This window comes from Zosterops lateralis (genome assembly GCF_965231275.1).
Source record: "Zosterops lateralis genome assembly, chromosome: 10".
Classification (NCBI taxonomy): Eukaryota; Metazoa; Chordata; class Aves; order Passeriformes; family Zosteropidae; genus Zosterops; species Zosterops lateralis.
This window is the reverse complement of record NC_139770.1, coordinates 5,872,232-5,893,243: the sequence shown is the minus strand read 5'-3', so window position 1 is coordinate 5,893,243 and position 21,012 is coordinate 5,872,232. Positions and strand designations below refer to the sequence as shown.

General features: G+C 37.8%; 1 protein-coding gene across 7 annotated transcripts in view; it reads right to left on the bottom strand.

The window, feature by feature from the left end:
- NAALADL2 (N-acetylated alpha-linked acidic dipeptidase like 2) overlaps positions 1–21,012 on the bottom strand; it is a 423,667-nt gene that overhangs the window by 159,715 nt on the left and 242,940 nt on the right. For all 7 annotated transcript variants that reach the window (XM_083868730.1, XM_083868733.1, XM_083868731.1 and 4 more), the window contains one exon: positions 12,433–12,552. In XM_083868730.1, coding sequence (XP_083724856.1) covers positions 12,433–12,552 — 120 coding nt within the window. The remainder of the gene's footprint in view (positions 1–12,432; positions 12,553–21,012) is intronic.

Below are 21,012 nucleotides of genomic sequence, written 5' to 3'. Positions count from 1 at the left end.
TTAAGAAGCACAGATTTGTTAAGAACTCGTTACACTGTCTATTAATTTTGAAATAAAGAAAAAAAATATCTCTGTCTAATATCCTTAAAGGGTGAAGATTAATGTTCAGCATGCAGGTGAATTGCAGAATTGCATCAGTTACTCTGGGCTGCTCAGATTTAGACTGAAGCTGGAATATTTTGTGTTTCTTTTTTTTTTTTCTCTCATCTCACAGTAAATGGTAAAGCATTAGCAGAGTTTTATATACCTGCTTTCCAATGTCCAATTCTATATCAAGAAATGTTTAAGTACCTACATAGAAGACCTCATCACCAAAAGGTATTACAGAGATAAACAGACTGAGAACTGAAATACCCCATTTCACAGAACAGTCATGATTATAATTAAATTGCTCCAGACATATCCTCCACTCCAGGGAGTCAAGACACCTATGATTGCCATTTCTAGAAAAGGGATACCAGGGGACAAATATATTACTTCCTACTTCTTTTGCAACCCATCCTCTTCCCTTGAGCACAAGGAAGGACATCAGACTGACAGAGGACATTTCTTACATGATGTTCTCACAGTGAAAGAAAGGGGAAGAGATTTTGCTGGTCAATAAGAACTTCTTGACATAAGATTAAGCAGCTGATCAATCTGGATGAGAGGCTGTGAGTGCACTTCACCACGACAGTCCATGGTGACAGGATTTCAACAACAAAGGTGCCATGAGGTGATGGTTGTCATGGGGGAGTTTGAGCTGATCAAACATCACCCAAGGCTCCCTTTGCTAAAGGGGAATTGTTCTGTAAAATGTACTGTGCAACACATTTAAGTATGGCTTTTATATTAAATAAAGTGAGTTTTAATGTGCTTTAACATAAAGGAGTGTTTTTCTCTCTTCCTCTGGAAACGTCACTGCATCAAGTTTATCTTTTTACTGAGAACAAAGATCTGTTGTATTAACAATCAAGGTAATTTGGATATGAAAACTCTTGAAATTAAATAACATACTTGTAGGTTTATTCTGTTTGCTAGTGAACAGAAAAAGGGAGAAATAGGCAATTTAAGTTACTCTTCCCCTGTTACCACTGCTATCACCAAGTATTGAACAATTCTGCACTGCTGGCAGGTCAGAAGCAAATCTTATTTTCTGAATTTTCTGTATGCCTTGGAATGACTTCACCTTCAAGAAAAATAAAGCATGTTGAGTGACAATGTCAGATTCTGTCCTTGCATTTTTCAGTGAATCTGTACAGTGCACACAGCAAAGTTCATCCAGTCAGGTATACTCGCAAAAAATATAAATGAGTAAATTATCATTTAAATTAGGAAGTCATTAAAATATTACATTTTTTTAAAGACTCCTTTAAAAGAGTTCAAGTTTTTCAGGAAAAGCACATATGGAAACAAAAGGCATCTGCAAACAGATTCTATTGTATGTAAAATGTCACAGCAAAACAGATTTCTGTGTATGATAGTTTCACATACCTTTTTTTAAATACCAATATCTTAACCTTTCCTAATTAGCTAAACATTACACTCAAAAGGAACAAAATTTAAATTAAGTACTCTGTAATAAAAATTTCTGTATTTTCATCACACGCTGTATCACACTTCCAACCCCACGTTGCTGAACAGAGCAAACATCATCTTTTAAAGATGCTTCCATTAATGTCAAGTGTGAAGCACAGTTCAAATAACATACTTGGACTCCTTGTAGGTATTTCAAACCAAGAAAAAAAATTCATTCAGCTTGGAATGGGACTGTTGTTAGGCAGGAAGAGGAGGCCAGATCCCAGCTCCCCAATGCATTCCAAATACCTTCCTTGTATCTCCTTTTTAAGGAACATTGCAGCACCTCACCACAGTAAGGGACAGTAATTTCTATACAGATACTCCAGGCTAATTAATTTCTAATGTCTCATAAAGATTTCTTTGCCTGTAATCTAAGAATGACCTGAACCTGCAGATTTGGCCTTGCCTTTTTTCCTCAGACTCTCTAATGTGAGCACCAGGAACGGGACATGCCCAGGTGGTTAAATGGATTAAATATTATCATTTTTTCCTCTGAGATTACAGTTGGAGGCCTGACTGAAATGAGTTGTCAGGTCAGTTCCCCAGTGGACATTTTATAACATAAAGCCATCACATATAACTGAATACTGATATAAGAGGCAATACAGGCAATTCCCACTCCAGGGAAAACCAAGATTGACTCAGAAGTGAAATATATGCTTCCATCTTTTTGAAAGGGAGGTCTCTCTAGGTCACCTCAAGGTCACCTCTGAGGCTGTGTGCTAAGAATTCTTGTGTCTGCATAAAAACTGACAGTGGGAAAACAGAAATAACAGGTTCAGCTGTCAGGGCAGGTGCTCCTTCAGCCTTCACAAAATGCAAACACTCCCTCCTTCATCTGAAATATTACCTGTACCTGAACATAACTGAGCTGCCTTGACAGAGCTCAGCCCATGCACATCCTGGGATTATTCACAATTACAAGGCTTTCCTGGGCAGCTTTGTAAGAGTTTGTGTTTGTGTTTTATCTGATGACGAGCCTGATTTTTAGAGAAATCCAAAGTGTACAAGTGACGTGAAAATTGAAACAAATAAAGAAAAATTGCACTGGTTATTATAGTAGCCCCCAACCTTTTTTTACCTTAAGGTTCCAGTGACTGTGATCATGGGATTTTTGTTTTCTTTCCCAATGACTATAAGGAAGTATCTTTTTATTTGCCACAACCCTGATTGACTCTATATATATATCAAAAAGCATCCCAATCAATGCTTTAAAAAAAACCCCCAAAAACCAAAATAATCAATTACCTTGAATGAACACAACTCCAAATATGGAGAATTGCTCTCAGAAGAGTATGTTCAATACTAAAAATAAAAAAAAGTACAAAGAAAAACCCCAGAAGCCAAATACAAAACTCAAACTCACTTAAAAACATGAGAATGTAGCAGGATAACAAATAAAGGAAGCTGCCATTTTGTTAGGCCTAGATCAAGGGAAAACAACATAAGTCTAACTTTGTTGAACATGTTTGTGAATTATTCACTGAGACCTTAAGAGGAAATTAAAATGCCTGAGTTCTCATATTGAAATGCACAATCTTCTCCTGTTAAGTGAAAATATGTTCACTGTGGAAGAATTGCCTTCTGCACAGAAGGTTGGTTTAATGTTTTGGCAATCGAAACAAAATATTCCAAGTGGTTATTGCTGTACTTGCAAAGAGGGTGCCAATTATATTTGTAATGATGGACTTGGTGGTTTTTTTGGTTTTTTTTCAAATTCATGCACAGGCCTCAAGAGGCCCAAATGGCTAAGAGTGAAATTTTGACTTTGGTGTTCCATGGCATTATACATGCAAAGAGAAAATTAAAAAATATAATGCTAAAAGCCACCTCTTCCCTCTCCAGGGAAGATCTATGCTCCACAAAATCCAGCTGCAGACAATCTGAAAAGAGCAATTCACTTAATCCCAAGGAAAATAATAAAAAATTCCCATGGCCTTAATAAAAACTAATAATAATGAAACAAATAAATAATTAAAAACTTCTCATAGAATATAAAATTCTATAATAAACCCCTGCTTCCATGGGTGCAAATGAAAAGGTTGGGTCTCAACATCCAGCAAGTGCATATTTCTACTCAGAGTTCTGATCATGTGGCAAATTACAGCTGTATTTGAAAAGGCAGAATTCAGATTTTCATGCAGAAATCGCAAGTGCTGATTTTGTGAACCAATTCACAGTGCCGAATCTCTAAAGCCACACAGAACCAATGCAAAAATCAAACCAAGGTCGGAATCTGGCTCTATATCCTATATATATATAAGGCATGAAAATCGTTCTTCAGCTGAGTAATCAGTGACATCCTGGTTTATCAAATAAAACACATTCTAGGAATAAATGTAAATTCTATTTAGGAAAGTAAATTCTATTTACTTCTATAATCTCTTAAATCATGTTTTACACTAATACTTTATTCAAGAATAGTGACTTTTGATACCTTTCAACCCAGTTTCTCAGTTCACAGATATGTAAATAAACTGATTATTATGAAGCGTTCTGAAATGAGAAGAAAATACTTAAAAGAGCATAAAATGTCAGAGAAGAATCATAACTTCTTCTTAATAAAATAATAAACCAGCAGCTACTATAGAACATGCCATGCAAGTCAAAGCCACTACAGAATGAGGGCAGTACTTATGTAACAGTTGTTGCCTGAAAGAGATGACCTTTTCCTCTGATCACTATTCCAGAAAATACCAAATATAAACAGGATTAACATTGCTGGATGTACCATGTAACAGCTCTCCTCTGCAGAACTGTTGGAGGGGGCAGCTCTGAAGACTTTTGGCATTGCTTCACCCAGTCCAGTGGCTGACACTTTGAAAGAACCAAAAGTCAGGCAGATCTGTTCTGGCAGGATGAGATTTTATATATTCACCCCTCTTTCCTACTCAAAGCTCTTGGATTTTCCATTTTATTTTCCTCCTTTCTCAGCTGTTGTTGAAATGTGCTGGAAACACAGGAGCTGGGAAAAGGCCCAGATAATTTGTCTGTCAATGGCCCTTTTGTGAAATCCAAGCTCAACTAATGCAAAAGGCCAGCTCAATTCACAGCTTGGGTAGGAAAAAAAATAATTCCCTACACAAGCAATAAAAAAAGGGCCAAGATCACAAGCAGAAGTATGACCAGTGCATCTGCAGGAAGAGCAAATGAAAAAGGTTTGGATTTTGTGAAGGAAAGACAAAGTGGTGACGCTGTTGTACACCACGATAACATAGACTCTGACTTCAGAAGGCTGAAAATGACTCCTTTATTTTTGGGATGTGTCTCCCTTATATACTATTTTACACAGACCAGTTTGATTGTGGACAAGAAGACAAAACCTCTTCACTCACATTGGTCAGACCAGAGGGACATCAAGAAGTCCCTCCTAGGGAAAAGAATGAAAACATAGTTACAGTTTACAAAAACACTTCTCTTGTTTACAGAAAATTCCCTGGGAAAAGAATATCAGAAAACCAAAACATCTTAGGTACGAAATCAGGGCTACAAAGTGGTGTTTCCCATTGCCCTGCACACAAGTAGCTGATCATGTGAGGGTTTAGGGTACAAATTGAGACAATGGGTATCTCAGCTCAGCTCTGCTTCAGAACAGTTTCCTCACAGCAAATCCATTTCACTTGACTTTGCATCACTTATCAGGACATAGCACTCACACAGTAAATTGGATGATAGCATTTATTACTCACTTTTTAAGGGCTTGATCAAATAGAAAATTATGCTTGAGTTTCAAACCTTTAAAATCAGACAAGGGCTTCAGAAGACCCCACAAAGAATTCTTTATGAGTCAGCCATTGTCCATGTTTGAATGGAAGCCACTTAGTGTCTCAGTCAATTTTACTGCACTAAAAGGAGGAGACCTCCCATAACACTGGTCAGCCTTTCCCCTCAGGAAATAGCAATCCATTATGGGAACTGGGCTAATTTTTCAAAGGATGCATTCAATATATGCAGTGAATGTGCAATTAAACAGCCAATTGAGTATATGAATATTTAGAATCACTTCCCCAAGAGAAATAGAAGCATTTAGGGTTACTGAAGAGAACAGGACTATGCACCGAGTCAAATCAGGGAGAATTCAGTGTTTGATTCACCAGTGGAACTTCAGAAATTTGTGTATTGACATAGAAGAGACAGAGAGAACAGGAACTACAGCTGGGAACACAAATAAGTCTGAAAAACAGCAGTGCCTTCTCAAAACATTCAGGAAAAATTGTGTGGCATCAGAAATGCAGAATAATCGATACCTACTTTTGGTCATTAACTTGCATTTCCCCTCGTTTACTCTGCTAATAGCACATCTCTCCTTCCATGCAATCAAATCCAGGGGTTTGTAAGCAAGAAGGAAATGAGTAATAACCAGAAGTCCTTTTACTGATGCAACCAAAATGTTAATTACTCGAGAATATTGACAAGTTGTGCTATAATTATGCTTCCTTCCAGACATCAATTGCTTTTCTCCTACCCCACCCCTCATATTCTTCTTACTGCTTACAAGAGCAAATTACTTTTCCCCATTTATACTGTAAAAAGTGGAGTGAGAATTCCCTCTTTAATTTACTGCAGTGCACTTGACTAAGGGGATAAGAGAGCAAATTTTTGTCAACTATTTCATTCTCATGTGGACAGATACAGATTGGATTTATAACTGCACTGGCACTGTTTCACTTTTAGGTGGCACAGGTCACAGTACATCATCCTTCAAATACTGGATGAAGTTGGAGGAAAATTGACATGCTCAGCTAAAAATTATTCTGGATAGTAACAGCCTTCTAGGAACTGAACACGGGTTCCAATCAGGAATACAAAGACACTGTTTGAGACTTTCTATTTGACTGCTTTTTTAGTCATCAACTATAGATTTCTCAGGTCAGTAGGACTTCTTGATTTTCTTTCCCACAGTACCTCACACTGAGGGGAAAATGTATCGCAATTGGTACATTCAATTTATTTTTTCCCCAGAAATGATTAAACTAAGTTTACTAATAAAGAATTAAAATATGACTTCAGGATGAATCATCAGGTGATAAATCTGTGCAGAGAAACCTGTTTTTTTAACTCTGGTACATTTCCTCAGTGGGCTGGGGTGCATTTCTTAGTCCACCCAACCCAGACCAGATCTGTGGTAGGGAGGCAGGTTGTCTCCAGGCTTCTCTAACTATTATGGTTTGTTCCTCCTATTCAAAAGGAACCAGAAACCATTGCTATTAGTCAGAGCAGCAGGAATATATGTCTCAAATGTCTCACTTTCCAATGGTCTTTCTTTGAAACAAACATAAAATTTCTCAGTATTTACTAAAGGGCAAAACAGCTTATGCAGGAATCAAAATCATTATTCCATGACTCAAAAATCAGGAAGAGGCAAACAGGTGACTGAAAGAATCATTCAAAACACAGGACTGATGAGTGTGAAACCTCAGTTACAAATAGACACCTTTCTGGTATAGACTACTGTGCAGTTTTTTGAAGGGTTAGGTAGAATTTGTTTAGGTAGGAAGTAGAGGAGAAATGCAAAGGGACTGTTCTTTAGACTGTGATATCTCACAGATTAAAGAGGCTGTTTGAGGAAGGGGAAGGTTAAGAACATGAGTACACTATATCTAGTCTTTGGAGGAAGAGAAAAAGGATAAAGAATAAAAGCCACTAACTCAAAGGAGAGAATATCTGATAAATTCAGGGCAGACAAAGGTAAGGGACAAGGACCACAAAGCAACTAGTGCTTCCTTCAAGACAAAATAAGAACTAGCATACCCTGTACAAATATAAACTGGCTAATCAGCAAACTCTGCACCAACAATTTGAATGAATCAACCTGAATTCAGTTTGGACTATCAAGAGAAACTCTCAGGATTTTGGGAATTGAGATGAGATTTTAAGAGGATGGTAAATTAGGGAAAACCTGAAAAGCAGGATGCTATTCCAGTGGATGTTACTAGATAATACCTTCAGATCCAGATCCCCAGGTATAGTTTTACATTTTTCCATAATTTTTTTTTATACTGCCTATATCTGTGGCTTGACTTTTTGAGAAGGGCTTTAGGAAGGGATATAATATCATTAGAAGTCCCATAGCACTCATATGGGGAAATGTGTGTATATGAAGACTTTAGGAGCCTTGAAAAAAATTCTACCGTCCAAAAAAAGGCCACAAAAAATAACCCAACCAAAATAATGAAATGCATATAAAGTGTTTATGCCCCCTTAAAAATGTTTGGTCTTTTAACATGGTTTTTATTTGTACATTTACATGCACACACTGTGTATATGTACATAAACATACACACATTTATTTGTGTATCTCTAGGGAGGGAGAAAGGGATGGAAGGAGAGCCCTCGTTAAATGGAGATTTACAATGTAAACTATCATCTTCACAATTGTATGTGCTAGCCATAAAAAGTACCAGAGGGAAGGAAATAAATAATGTAGACGCTGTAGAAAAGTGAAATTACTTTTTCCAAAGTAAACTTATTTAAAATTAACACAGTTATTAAATTGAAGGCTTTTTCCAAATTGCCTTTATTCTGGGAATCTTTAATATTTTCCATTTAGCAAAGCCTTATCTATAAGGGCCTGCCAATAACCTCTGCATAAACACCCAAGCCTCCACATTGCTAAACTTTATGACAGCTAGAAAGCAATTTTATGAATATTTATGAAGGCAGTAAATTATTAAAATAAATATAGATATTTACACAGTAGAACAACATCTTCATTTAATGGATGTGGAAAAAATGTTAATATGTGAACATTTTAAAGACGAAGTGGTTTGGCCTTCAGGGCTTTTGTTACTCTATTAAAAGTTAATTTAGGACAAAAATTATGGCTTTTTTCATGAATTGCAACCCCTAAAGATTAAATCATGATCAAGACACACAACATTTTTCAAAAAACAAATCTGTTAATGACATTTCCAGAGGCTGGATATGGAAAGCACTGTGCAGTTCTCCCTGAAAAAGCCTCCTCTGGCTTCTTTAACAGGCTCAGAGCAGTGACACACACTCAGATGTGCTCTGGGGAACAGGAGCTGGGTGATATCGAGGTGCTTTTGCCAATCTTTCTGCCACCACACATTTTATACTGTTAGAATATTTTGTCTACAAACACACTGGGCATCTCCTTCTCAAAAAGGTGCTCTACACCACGTGAGTGATTTGCTTCATCACTGGTAATAAACCTCACCATCTTTCACCAGCCCCATTAATGGATCCTCCTGGTTCAAGGACATCAGGGGTCTGCTCTGACCTCCTGTGAGTGGCTACTCAGCCTCACCAGCGACCCCAATAACCTGAGTTCCACCAAAACACAAATTTTCCTGCTGGCCAGGACACCAGGAGACAGTCACCTTCAATCTCAAGGTGTGAGAAAACAAGTGTTCTTTTTATGGCAATTCCCTCCAGAGGCTGTGTCTCACTTCTCTTCTACATTTGCCTCATTTCAGCTCCCTGTATTAGAAAATTTTTCTTCTTCCTCAATCCAGCCCCCTCTTTAACTCAGCAACAATCCAGATCTTACAAGTCACAAGATCCTTTCAAGAGTTGTTGAAACAGTCTGAATTTTTTCCTTCTGTCAGTTTTTCAGCACTGTGAATTATTCTGGCTAACCAGACCAAAAGGACTTGGTTGTGCCAAGTTCCCTGTCACACAAGTGCTCCCCAGGTGCCCCACAGCTCAGCCCACTGCCTCAGTCTGCCTTGCCATAGGAAATTCCCATTCCAGGTGCTGGCCATAGTAAATTCAGTTGCATTTGAAAAGGATTTTTCCTTTGCAAGACTCTTACTTGCTCCTTGAACCATTTCTAGCACTCCTTTCCCCCCACATTTTATATTAATCTTAAAATAGAGTCTTGCTCACCAACTTACCTTAGTGCCCTAACAATGGTAAAACCCCCTTCTCAAACCCCTGCCTCCACTCTGATATACACATATAAATATATATATAATACAAAGCACTTTTTTATCTTTTATTTTTTAATCATTTTTAATCACAGCAATGTAAACTACTTGGTTTGTTATTTTCTTTTGGGTTTTTCTCGCCCCCCAGAGTCAATGCTCTTGTTCATACCCTGCTATAAAGGTAGGGTCCATGTTCTTTATAGCTGTAATTTATGATGTGGCTGAGGTAACACATTCTTTGTTTGAAAAGGTCCAGTTTAAGGGATCAGGATGTGTCTCTGGCTCTGGACAGGTGCCGTGGCTGCTGCACCTCCCATCCTGCCCAGGAACCACGTTCTGATCCAGTGGAACAGAAATACAACACTCCCATTGAAATCTGGAAATCGTATCCAATTACAAAAATAACTCCAGGTCAGATTTCTGCAAATCTTGTTCTCACAAAGCAGCTTAAATTTATGAACCTTACGAAATTTAATCAGAATTACTCATGTTTAAGACTAAACTGTATATTTTACCAGCACATTAACTTCAGGCTTTTCTGCATACTCCAAATTCTCTGTACATTCCAATTTCAAATTACTCCAAGCTCTGAACTCTGTCTGTTGTTTTCAGTGTCTAAAGATATGAGATGGGCACAGTCTGAAAGACTGAAAGTAGAAACTCCAAATTATTTTCAACCTTAATCCTCCCCCGATTCGGTACCTTATCCCATCTCTGTAAACTAAATCTATACTGAAAAATACTGTTGTTTATACAACTATTTTTCAAAATATTCAAATTTCCATCACTTGGACATATTCCTGTAAATTAGCCCCTTGAACATGAAGCTCTTTTCTACCAGCACATCCTCTCTCCTAATGTGATGTAAAGACAAAAGAAATGTTGTTCAGTTTTCATGGTGATTTTTTTTCTGCCAGCAGTAGTTTATTATTTCTTTCAGGTTTTTTCCAAAGGACACAGTATAGAGAGAAAGAACAGTCAGAAACATTTTTAAAAAGCAAATTAAATATACAAAAGGGGAAAACAGAAAAAAAAAAACATGAAAAACAGCAGCAAAGAGAGAAAGACAAAAAGCTTAACTGTGCAAGGGAGATACAACTGAAAAATAGAGATATAATTAGAAACTGTTATGAAGATGGAACCTCAGTGCAGGGTCTATAATAATAAGACTCAAATCCAGAGTGAGATAGTTGCATATAATAAAGTAATAATAATGAAAAATTAAAGTAAATTACCACATGAAAAATCCAAGTTAAATACAAAAAGTGGAAAGAAACCCACTAAGTATATATGTATATATAGCCACAGCTCTCTTATGAACTAGTGCTGTGTTTTAATGCGATGTAAAACCAAGCACATGGAAGGCAGAGATAAGGAAAATATAGGGAGAGGGAAGTATCTGCTGGAACAGAAATGTGAGACTCCGTAGTACAGAAACATAAACATTAGGGGGGAAAAAAGATACAAAGAGTGGATTCAGCAGAGAGATACTGGGCCCATTTAAACCAGCAGGACTTGCAGTTTAGAGGCAATATTTCACATCAAATATTTCTTAGGAAAGGAGAATCTACTTCAGATAATCTTTCTACACCTTTTCCGATAGTTACGAGCAAAGTAAAGCTTACAATTATTTCACCGTCATAAAGACACAAATTATATTCTAAGAAAAGGTAGTTTAGAGCCTCAAGAAAAAGGGCAAACTTTGTCCCTGTGTGAGGAGAACATGGAAAGTAGGTTTAGGTGGTTGTAATTTTTACCTCAGACCCAGAGCACACATTTGGAGTCAGACTCCTGATCACACCACACTTTGGTTTGTGCTGTGTAAGTCATTTTTTTTGGAGCACCAGAAATGTAGCTAATGCACCTCAGCCATCAAACAGCACATATTTGAGACCAGGCTGCAGGCAACCCACACAAAAAGCTCCTGAGATGTGCCTTGTCCTCAGCACCTCCTGGTTTTTCCTTCTCCTTCAGCCTGCTCAGGCTGATAATTCAGACACAGTGAGTCTTCACAGGAACACGAATTGGTAAAAAGTCCATCTCCCAGGCAGTGCTGTTACAGCAAACTTTACATCTTTATCAATCCCTGCTTTATGAGCCCTGATTGCTGTTTCATTGGCTTTGTCAGCAGTGAAATGCGGGATCAGATCTATTGCTGGAAATGATGGGCAACAACCGAGTCCCAGCAACGACAACTGACCTTTCATGGGCGTAATTAAATTGCGTCTGAATAATTTAAATAAACAGCTAAAGCTACTCAGTTGAAAATGGCATTTTTATTGAGACAAATCTTATTCCTATAGAAAAAAACATTAAGTGGTTATTTTCTGAATCTGTGTTCAGTCCCGTCTGTGCTTTCTACGGCCAACAGAGCAGGTCCCGATTTACTTAATTGCAGGATCTGGAGTCACTGCTCTTTTATAATTGCTTTTGTGAATTGGGAATGAATTGTTTAAGCATCTACTGAGCTGCTATACTTCCTGTATTTTCTGAAAGTCAAACCAGTCTTTCTGTTTATAAGATATTTGCAACAGAAGGCACTTACTGGACGTTTAGAGTTTAAATGTGGTTTATATGTTGAGTCTATTATGTTTAGTGCAAAAGTGGATTAGTGAGCTCCTGCTCTGTGCTCTCTGCCAGAGAGAGCACAGAGCACCCATGTACACCCTCTCCAGACACAATCCCTTCTGCTTTATTATTTCTTTCAGTGATTTCTTTGTTTGTCAAAAGGCTTCTAGTAGACCCAGAGAAAATACAGCAGAGTACTGGGGCACTGCAAGATATGCAGCAAAAGAAGCAACTCTAATACATAAAAGGCACTGCAGAGTGACAGTGCCGAGTATTGAGGGAGAATGTGAATGTCAGTAAATCCTGACTTACTGGGGGAAAATGGGAAACTCTTTGTTTTCGTATTCTGAAACTGGAAATAAAAACCAAAACAACATACCAAATGAATAATTTAACTGATGTTGTAACTCACCTTATACAGTAAAGGTGATTGTCCGAGCTTCAAAAGTGCAATTTTTTTGGTCACGTTTGTGATGGCTTGTATCCGGATCAGGTCTTCCATGGTCCCATACTGGACATCAACGAGCTCTGCCTGCAGAGAGGAGACAAAATTCAGGTTACAGCCACAACCACACGTCACTGAGGGGAAACAAAGTTGTTTGCATGAGCACAAGTATCTGAGCAGAGTCGTGCAATTGCCTCACCCCAACTTCTAATCAGCAATATCTGTAATAGCAAAGACCTTGAAAGTTCAATCTGACAAATAATTTTTTGTGGTTTTCATTCACAATTCATCAGCTATGATAAATTACCCCTCCTTTTTTTTTTCCACCCAGTGGTTATAAGAGATGCTGATTCTGATAAAAATTTCCCCTATTAGGTACAGGAATTTATTTAAAACTGTGTAAGGGATACTAATTCACTTCTGTTTATTTTCTTAAAAATAATCAGAGTCTTGCAAAGTATTTCAGGAAATGAACGACTATACTGGTCACTTCTGAAAATTCACAGATAACACAAACTCCACCAATACACAGTTTGATATTGTGGTCTCAAACAACTCCTGAGCAATCCTACCTAACTACTGAAGCATTTTCTTTTAATCCATCAGTTATCCAAGCAATCTTCTCAGAAAACTACAGTGATAACAGACTATGCTCTGATGTGTATCCTTTTATATTAATAAATATTTTTCAAATTATTTAGAGTCACTTTGATCTAAAAGTGTTTAGAACATGAAGATCTTCAGCTCTTCAGCTAGGACTCTGCAAGAAAATACAGTACAAATTCTAAGTCATTATTAAATGTCAAGCACTGGCAGTAATGGAAAAATATTTCAAGATGAGTTTTCAAGCATTTTTTAAAAATATGTAATTTAAGAATGACCAAGGGCATTTTTCTCATACATTCATGGCAATAAATTCTGGAAAAACAAAGTAAGAGGATAATCAGTCTTGTACATTACTATTTTAGAATGTTATGAAGCTCTCAGGACACCATCGAGGACATTCTGGAACCCCTAAATCCCTACATAGTGCTCACATAAAACACAAGTACAAGAAGACACAAGAATATTACATCAGTGCTTAAAAACTAAAATAAGAGGAGCAGCACAAGATGGAAAAGTTTTCTCTTTCAGTTCATTTTTGTAACTTAAGCATGGGATTCATTGCCAAAAGCAACAGTTCTGATTTTGGGTATCCCTACACAAACTGTTTCAATTCTAGCAACAGTTGTTCTGGATGTGTAGGATGTGTGAAATCTTAGTAGATTCCTGTACATGGGTATTTTAGGAAAGTATTTACCCTTAAAAAAACTGTGTCTCTGTGAGTTTGCACTCAACACTGAAGTTGAAACCACACAAAAACTTTGCCAAGATTCCTGTCTTATTAAATTCTTCTGAATTCTTCAGAAGGGTTTCCAAGTCTGTAACGTGTCATCAGTGCTGTACAAACCAAGTATGAGGAAAGGCCAGCTGAAGTTTTAAGACACTTCTGGACAGGCAAACATCAGATGGAACACCAAATAATGAAATGTAGAACAGGAAACATTTCACACTGTTTCTTCTGAAATATATGGGAGTTTTGTTATCTAAAGAACTAGAAAACCATTTAACCAATAGATTTTTTTCCCAGTACAGCCACAATATTTGAAAAGGAGGACAAAATCAAGTGAAGATTTCATAATATGGAAAGGTATTTTATGTTTTACCTAATCTCATGCCTCCAGTTTTAAAGAATTAACCTCAGATACAGAAAGGATATTTATCAAGGTGCTTAAGTTCATAAAATTTTCACCTTTCTGTAACTCTAATCTTTATTTTAACTTCTCCCTACACATATGTCATTAGATACAATAATTATTAGTGTCTCAGAAGTCTTATGGCTTGAGAGGTTATGGGAGGTTATATCTAAGTTGATTTCTAGGGATATCTCTAATTCCTTTGGACCCAGTGCCTTCCTTAGCTACCCTCCACAGCAAAAATCAGGGCTGTCATTATTTGTATGAGAGAAAACACACTGACTTTTCCTGGGGCCAAATCAATACCAAATATGTAAGATAATGAAGCATCAGGCCATTTGCTTCTCCAGGATGCCTGTGCGGGAAGGAGCTCCTGCCCATCTACATTCATGTGCTGCCTCTCTGCACACCCCTTTGGCTCTCTGCTTCTCCAGGGTGCTACCCACTGCTCTGTAAACAACAAAACTACATGTCTGCACAATTATTAATGTGTTTAGCAACTGCCCTTGGATGTTCTTAGTTAATTTATGGATGCAAGCTGCATCTTGCATCTCACTGGTCTGTCCCAGGCAACACGTGCTCAACGAGAGAGAGGCAGAACAGGAGGCCCTGCAAAAGCACAGCTCATTTTTTAATTATGTGGAAAACAGGAGTCGACTCTCTGCTGCCCCAAACACTCTGCAGACCATGTGCTTTGCTTCAAATTTTAAAAGTTAGCCCCAGTGCCAAAGCTGTTAGGTGCATTCATATATTGAGGGTACGTGTAAGAAATTGCATAATGAAGGAGCAGCTGGGTGTAATAGAGCAGAGTTTTGTGGGCTTCCATCACACCCCTTCCACAGGAAATACAGATGTGTCAAAGCTCAAAGGTTATGACATTCTGGAAACAGCATGGATAGCCCAGCACCCAGAGTTCTGCACAGTTTATATCATCTTTGACTCCAGCTAAAATGACAGACAAAAACTGAATTAAATCTTGTTGTAAGTAAAACTACATATGGCTCATCTCTGGCCAAATGAAGTCAGTAACTCACTGGAAGAGTTTAGAACAAAGTTGTAACATTTGGGCAATACAATCCAGAAAGTAATAGGTACACATTAAATGATGAAAACAGTTATACAAATTATTCTTACCCCTCCCTTCATTCTGCACCTGAACACTTAAGTAAAATTTGCGATAAAAACCCAAAATAGTTTGCAGTATTAATGAAATCTCATCAAAGACAGTACAGCAATAGTAGCTCAGAGTAGTCACTTTTGGTTTTATTTAGTGGACGGGGGCTCAACTAATTGGGACCCTTACTTCTATAATAAAATAAAATATTGAAAAAATACAACCTCAAAACAATGGTGAAAAATCCTATTGAATCCAAACCTTCTACCTTCTTAATAATCCACTCAGAAGCTGACAGACCATTTATGATGCATGAAGGCCTATTTTAGTCACAACATTCCTAATACCTCCAAAACTGAATAAAGATTAAATTTCTTATTATTTCTCTTCTCTGTTTTTAGAAACGTTTACAACATCACATAATCCTCATTTTACACACACCAGCCTTTTGAAAAGCCAAACACCCCACTCCCAACTCCCCATATTTGATAAACTGCTTTCCTGTGGTAGGATAATTCTGTTCAAAAACAAAAGAGAACTCATCCTTTTATCAGGTGCCGAAAAAGAGCACTTGTCTACTTGGTTTAGCTATGCCACAGTAAATCCTCTTACCCTAAAACTGGGAAACTGCTAAAGAATGAGTTGTTTTATCCATCTGAATTAGGTACTTACTCCTCCAATCGTTTCAAGCTATGCTGTTTGAGAGATATGACTATTTAGGAACAAATTGTGATGTGCCTTGTGGAGTTCAGTAGTATTCCCCCATGCATGAAATGAAGTAGGGGTAGGTAATAAAACAAACATTTTTAGGAGAAGTAATTATTTTATGTTAGACTACTTATTAGTTGCTAAGTCCCGAGATGATGCTCAGTGAGTTGTAAAGATTCTGTCTTAAAAATTCTAACAGAATCCCCCCAAAACAGGAAAGACAAACACTCTGAAAATGCCACAATCGAGACAGTTATGGATTTTTATCCTGATTTCTTCTACTTATCTCCAAAATGAAATAGAATAAAAGAGTATACATCATCCAGTCATCCACGACACAGAGGAAAATAGGTCTTGCAAAAGAAAAATAACTATATGAAGCAGGTGGCAGCTGAGGTCTTGAAGACGCTGGGTACTATTTTTAAACCTTGCTTTCTTGCAAATTCTGAGACAATTTTAAAAAATAACATAAACAGGTTGAAAATAATAACAGAAATACGTTTGTCTTATCACATTCTCATCAGGCCACTTGACTGAGGAGAGGGATTTAATAACAGCACTATACATCTGTATCCAAAACACTGCCTGAGAGGCAGATTGTGGTGGCTGAATTGCCAGGGGCACACAAGGCAGCAAAAAGACCCAGGGAAGAAACCACTGAGGGGAAAAAAAAAAAAAAAAAAAAAACAAACAAAAAAAAAAAACCACACACACAAAACTCAAAGGCAGTACACCAAGGAAGGGATGTTTCTCACAACCACCAAAATGAGGATGCAGTCAGTGCAGATAAGAAAGCAGCTCTAAAAGTGATCTAAAAGTGAGCTCTTGATAGCTTGTCAGAAAACAAACCCAAAGCAGCACACAGAAAAGCTGTGGTGAAAAGTCTTCTCCTCCTCTTCATGCCACCTGTTGGTAGTGCTACAGTTCAGTAACCTCATATGATGAATATATTTTATCAAATACCAAGCTCCTGACCCATATTAATGAATGGACTGTGCACAAACTGTTGGGGAACTCAGGACTGTAGAAGCTGCAGGTATGAAAATGACACAGTGAAGCTCATATTAATCATATTCTCATATTCACAGTTCTTCCCTACCCACCAAAAGGCTTCAGAAATAGATTCTCTAAAGAAACTCCAAGTATTGAGGAAAAATAAATATTTAATATTAATAAAAACTCTTAATCCCTTAGCATGAAGACAATTTCTCCAAAAAGCACATATGTAATTCTAGAAGCATCAACCCTCAGTCCTGTGACTGCTCCATCCAGGCCAATGCCTTTCATTTGTCCTTCAACGTTCAGCTACTATTTTCAGGTTGTTCACAAAATAAAGGCAGCAGAAACATCCCATGCACAATCAATCACAATTAAATAACCTTCAACTAGTCATCCTGCCTAAAATAAAACTCCAAAATATATTTGCAAATTGTATCTGAGAAGGCAACAGTCTGCAATCAGGGCATGAGGCAAACTTTAATTAAACACATCGCTGTAATTTATTTGCACAGCTCTGAAATTGAGGCTGAAGGCAGCATTCAGCAGAGCATAAAAGTAAACTCAAGCTGGTTGTAGATCAAAGCTGGACATCAACAAACGTGAAGAAAGCTGCAAATATAAAACTGGCTGATCTTTAAAATTAGAGAAAAGGAAGAAAGAGAAGGGGAGATAAGGGAGCTGTGCCAAATCCTTTGTTGGTGTAAACTCTGTTATGCTTTGTGACCAGAACTGTTCCCATCCCAGCCAAAAGCATCCTTCAATAATCAGGGAGCCACAGCTGTCTCCTTGTGATTGCCACCACCAGGGTCCAAAATACCCATCCAGAACTATCTTTTATATACTTACTGTATTTCTACAGAAATGTTAATGCCCAAAGTTGTTATTAACCTTTTTCCTTCACTTGGTTCCAGGCAAAAAGAGTGGCAGATACCCTGTCTGAGCCCCAAAAGTAATTAATTATTTAACTGGATTAACTGATGATGATTCTTCTCTGTTACAAGACTAAGAGATGCTTCTGACCAACAATGTCAGGGAAGATTTAAATCAGTGAACTTCAGTGTTGCAATGAGTTTTACCTACAAGGTCTGCTCCTCAAAGAGATTCATGATATCTTTTCTTTGTGGTTGCCAGCACTTTACTCTGCAGAGGCTTTCTTTTCTTTGCTTCAATATTCCTGCTCCTACAATAGAATTCTGGAGCATTTCAATACAATATGACTCACAGAGTCAGCTTACAGTCAGAAAGGGTTCTTTGTGTCTAGGTTTTTATCACATAAAATTGCACACTGCATTACAGACAGAGCTAAAGCTGTAATTTACACTAAAACAAGAGAAAAGAAGATGTCCCTTAACCTCAGTTTGATGGAGTTTGGCCTTGCAGATGGAGCTCAGTCACAGGCACATTTCATGTTCAGGTTTCCCCCTGGTCCCACCTGTCCAGCTCCCACAGCCCCATCACACACAGGGCTCTCCTGCAGCTGCTCTCACCGCTGCCTTCTGCTCTTGCAGGACCATTTTTGGAAAGGCACTGAGGTTAAACTTGTTTGTTTCCCTGCTTCCTACAGTTTATTGCAAGGCTTTTTTTCCTACCAGCTCCGAGGGAGACTGAACCAAGATCGAAGCCTTTTTATAGCCTACAGAGGAGAGCTCTTGTGTATTTTATGGTTAAAGAGCCCCAAATAAATCTGAACAGACACAACTCAGTTCCCCTTTTTCCTCTCACTTTATTTTTTTGTATTTTAATTTTTATAACCCCCAATTCTGTTCCAAATCATATTATTTGTGTTTTCCAAAAGGCAAAAGTAGTATTTAAATATTACTTCTTAACTCATGATGTCCAGCAAGATATCCAAACAACATATTAGGGTAGGGATTTTTTCATATTTTCTAACTATATTTTTTTTCTAACATTCTCACTGTATTTTACATAATACATACAAAATATAGCTTTTCAAGTTTTTGACATAAAACATTGTTATATTCTGACACATTTAACCGATATTTACTTATTTTAGAATCTCTAAGGACAACGCCTTTTGTTACAAAAAATTGAAGGACACAAGATCATGAGATGCCTAAAATACTATCAGAAATATTATTTCAAACTTTCATTAAGCAGTGCTGATGGTCACTTCACTAGGGCTAAAATTTTAAATCTTAATTAGTCTTTATTGTATGTGTTTAATATTATTTATATCCCTCCCTTTTTAAGAGTTAACTGCAAGGCTATTTAGTAGCATTAGTCCCTAAAACATAAAGTCACATTGCTCATACTTTTCCGAGAAAAAAGAGTAATCTGTATTTGCCAGCCTGCTTGGTTTAGCTTATTCAGAGGTAATTATTCATGCAAATATACATTTACAAATTACATAGACTGAGGATAAACTAAACAAAACAGAATTACTCAGCTGTGATGTGGTATCTTAAAAAAAATAAATCATAAGCTACATATGTACACAGGAAATTATAATGGTGAGATTTAAACTTGGCCTTAAAATTTTCAATGGAAGGGGTTTATGTCAGAATCCAGTCCCATTGTGCTCAAACTGAACAAATTCTCAAGGCTGGGTGGAAGATTCCTTGGCTTCTGTGGAACAAAGGGAATGAACACAAGGCATCCGGAGGCTGCAGAATGTCCTCCTTCAGTCATTTATAACACACTGAATTAAAACCAGGAGCAGCTACAAGCACCAAGCCTTTAGAGAAGAAGCTTGGAGCTTACAGAAGGTGTCTGAAAGCACTTTATCCACAGCCAGGCTGTGCAGGGCAGCTGTGGCAGGGATGCATCCCCCCCAGCTGGGCAGGAGAGGGACCAGGCTGAGCTGGGGGAGCTCCTGTACCTGCTCAGAGGCTCAGTGTGAGCAACAGCAAAACGTGAGCTACACCCACACACCCAGAGAATAAAGTCATCTCCTGTCTGAGACATCAGCTCATAAAAGCATCCTGTGAATGCAAACACCCCCACAGGCACAATGTGGGTCAACCGGACTGAAACACAACGTGTGCTTCAGAATCTAAATAAAATCGAAGTATTTTATTTTATAACATATAATACATTTGGTATTTTAATTCCTTAGAGACAGGTGATTCAGCTTTGTCCAACTGTTTGAATTTTGGAGTCAGTTTGGCTGCATCAAAACAAAATGTCCAGAAAACAGCCTACCATTTTCAGTCTTCCAAGTCAGAATTCATGACTCAGAACTGTGCTGGTTTTGGCTGGGGTAGAATTAATTTTCTTCACAGAGCTGTTATGGGCTGTGTTTTTGATTTGTGCTGAACACAGGGGTGATAATGGGGACGTTTTTGTTATTACTGAGCAGGGTTTGCACAGAGCCAAGGCCTTTTCTGCCTTCCCTACTCCAAGTAAGATTTGAGTGCCTGGGAGGTGACACAGCCAGGACAGGAGACCCAGACTGGCCAAAGGGACATTCCTGACATATATAACAATAAACCAGACATCTCCCTCAAAGAGGAAAATAATCATTCACATGTACAAGAGGAGGTCACCCACTGCACCAAGAGAACACTTGAACTTTCAAAAATGTCGAGGAGAACTCTATTTTCTAGATTATAATAAATGATCTTTCACAAAGTACTCACAGCCCTTGCTTGGCCAAACATCATCCACTTCAACATAATCAGGGAGATGCCCAACCATGTAATGATGCAAACACAAATCTGAGTGTTAAAGCAGCATTTGAGCAAACAATTTGAAGAAGCAAATATGCAGTTGTGAAAAGGAAAATGACATCTCTCCCATCTCCTGTGAATTCTGTTGTTTTGAGTCATTGCACAGATTTATAGGTCCCTAAATTACAGCTGTAGAGAAAAGACTGGGGAAAAATAAGTTCTAAAAATACATTCAGATGACAAGAAAAGGACTCCAATAAAAACAGGGAATGTGCCTGAGTAATATCAAACTCAAGTGGCCCAAATGATTGACCAGGACAATTATATAGATACAGAAATACAGCTGTACCTGAGAACAGCC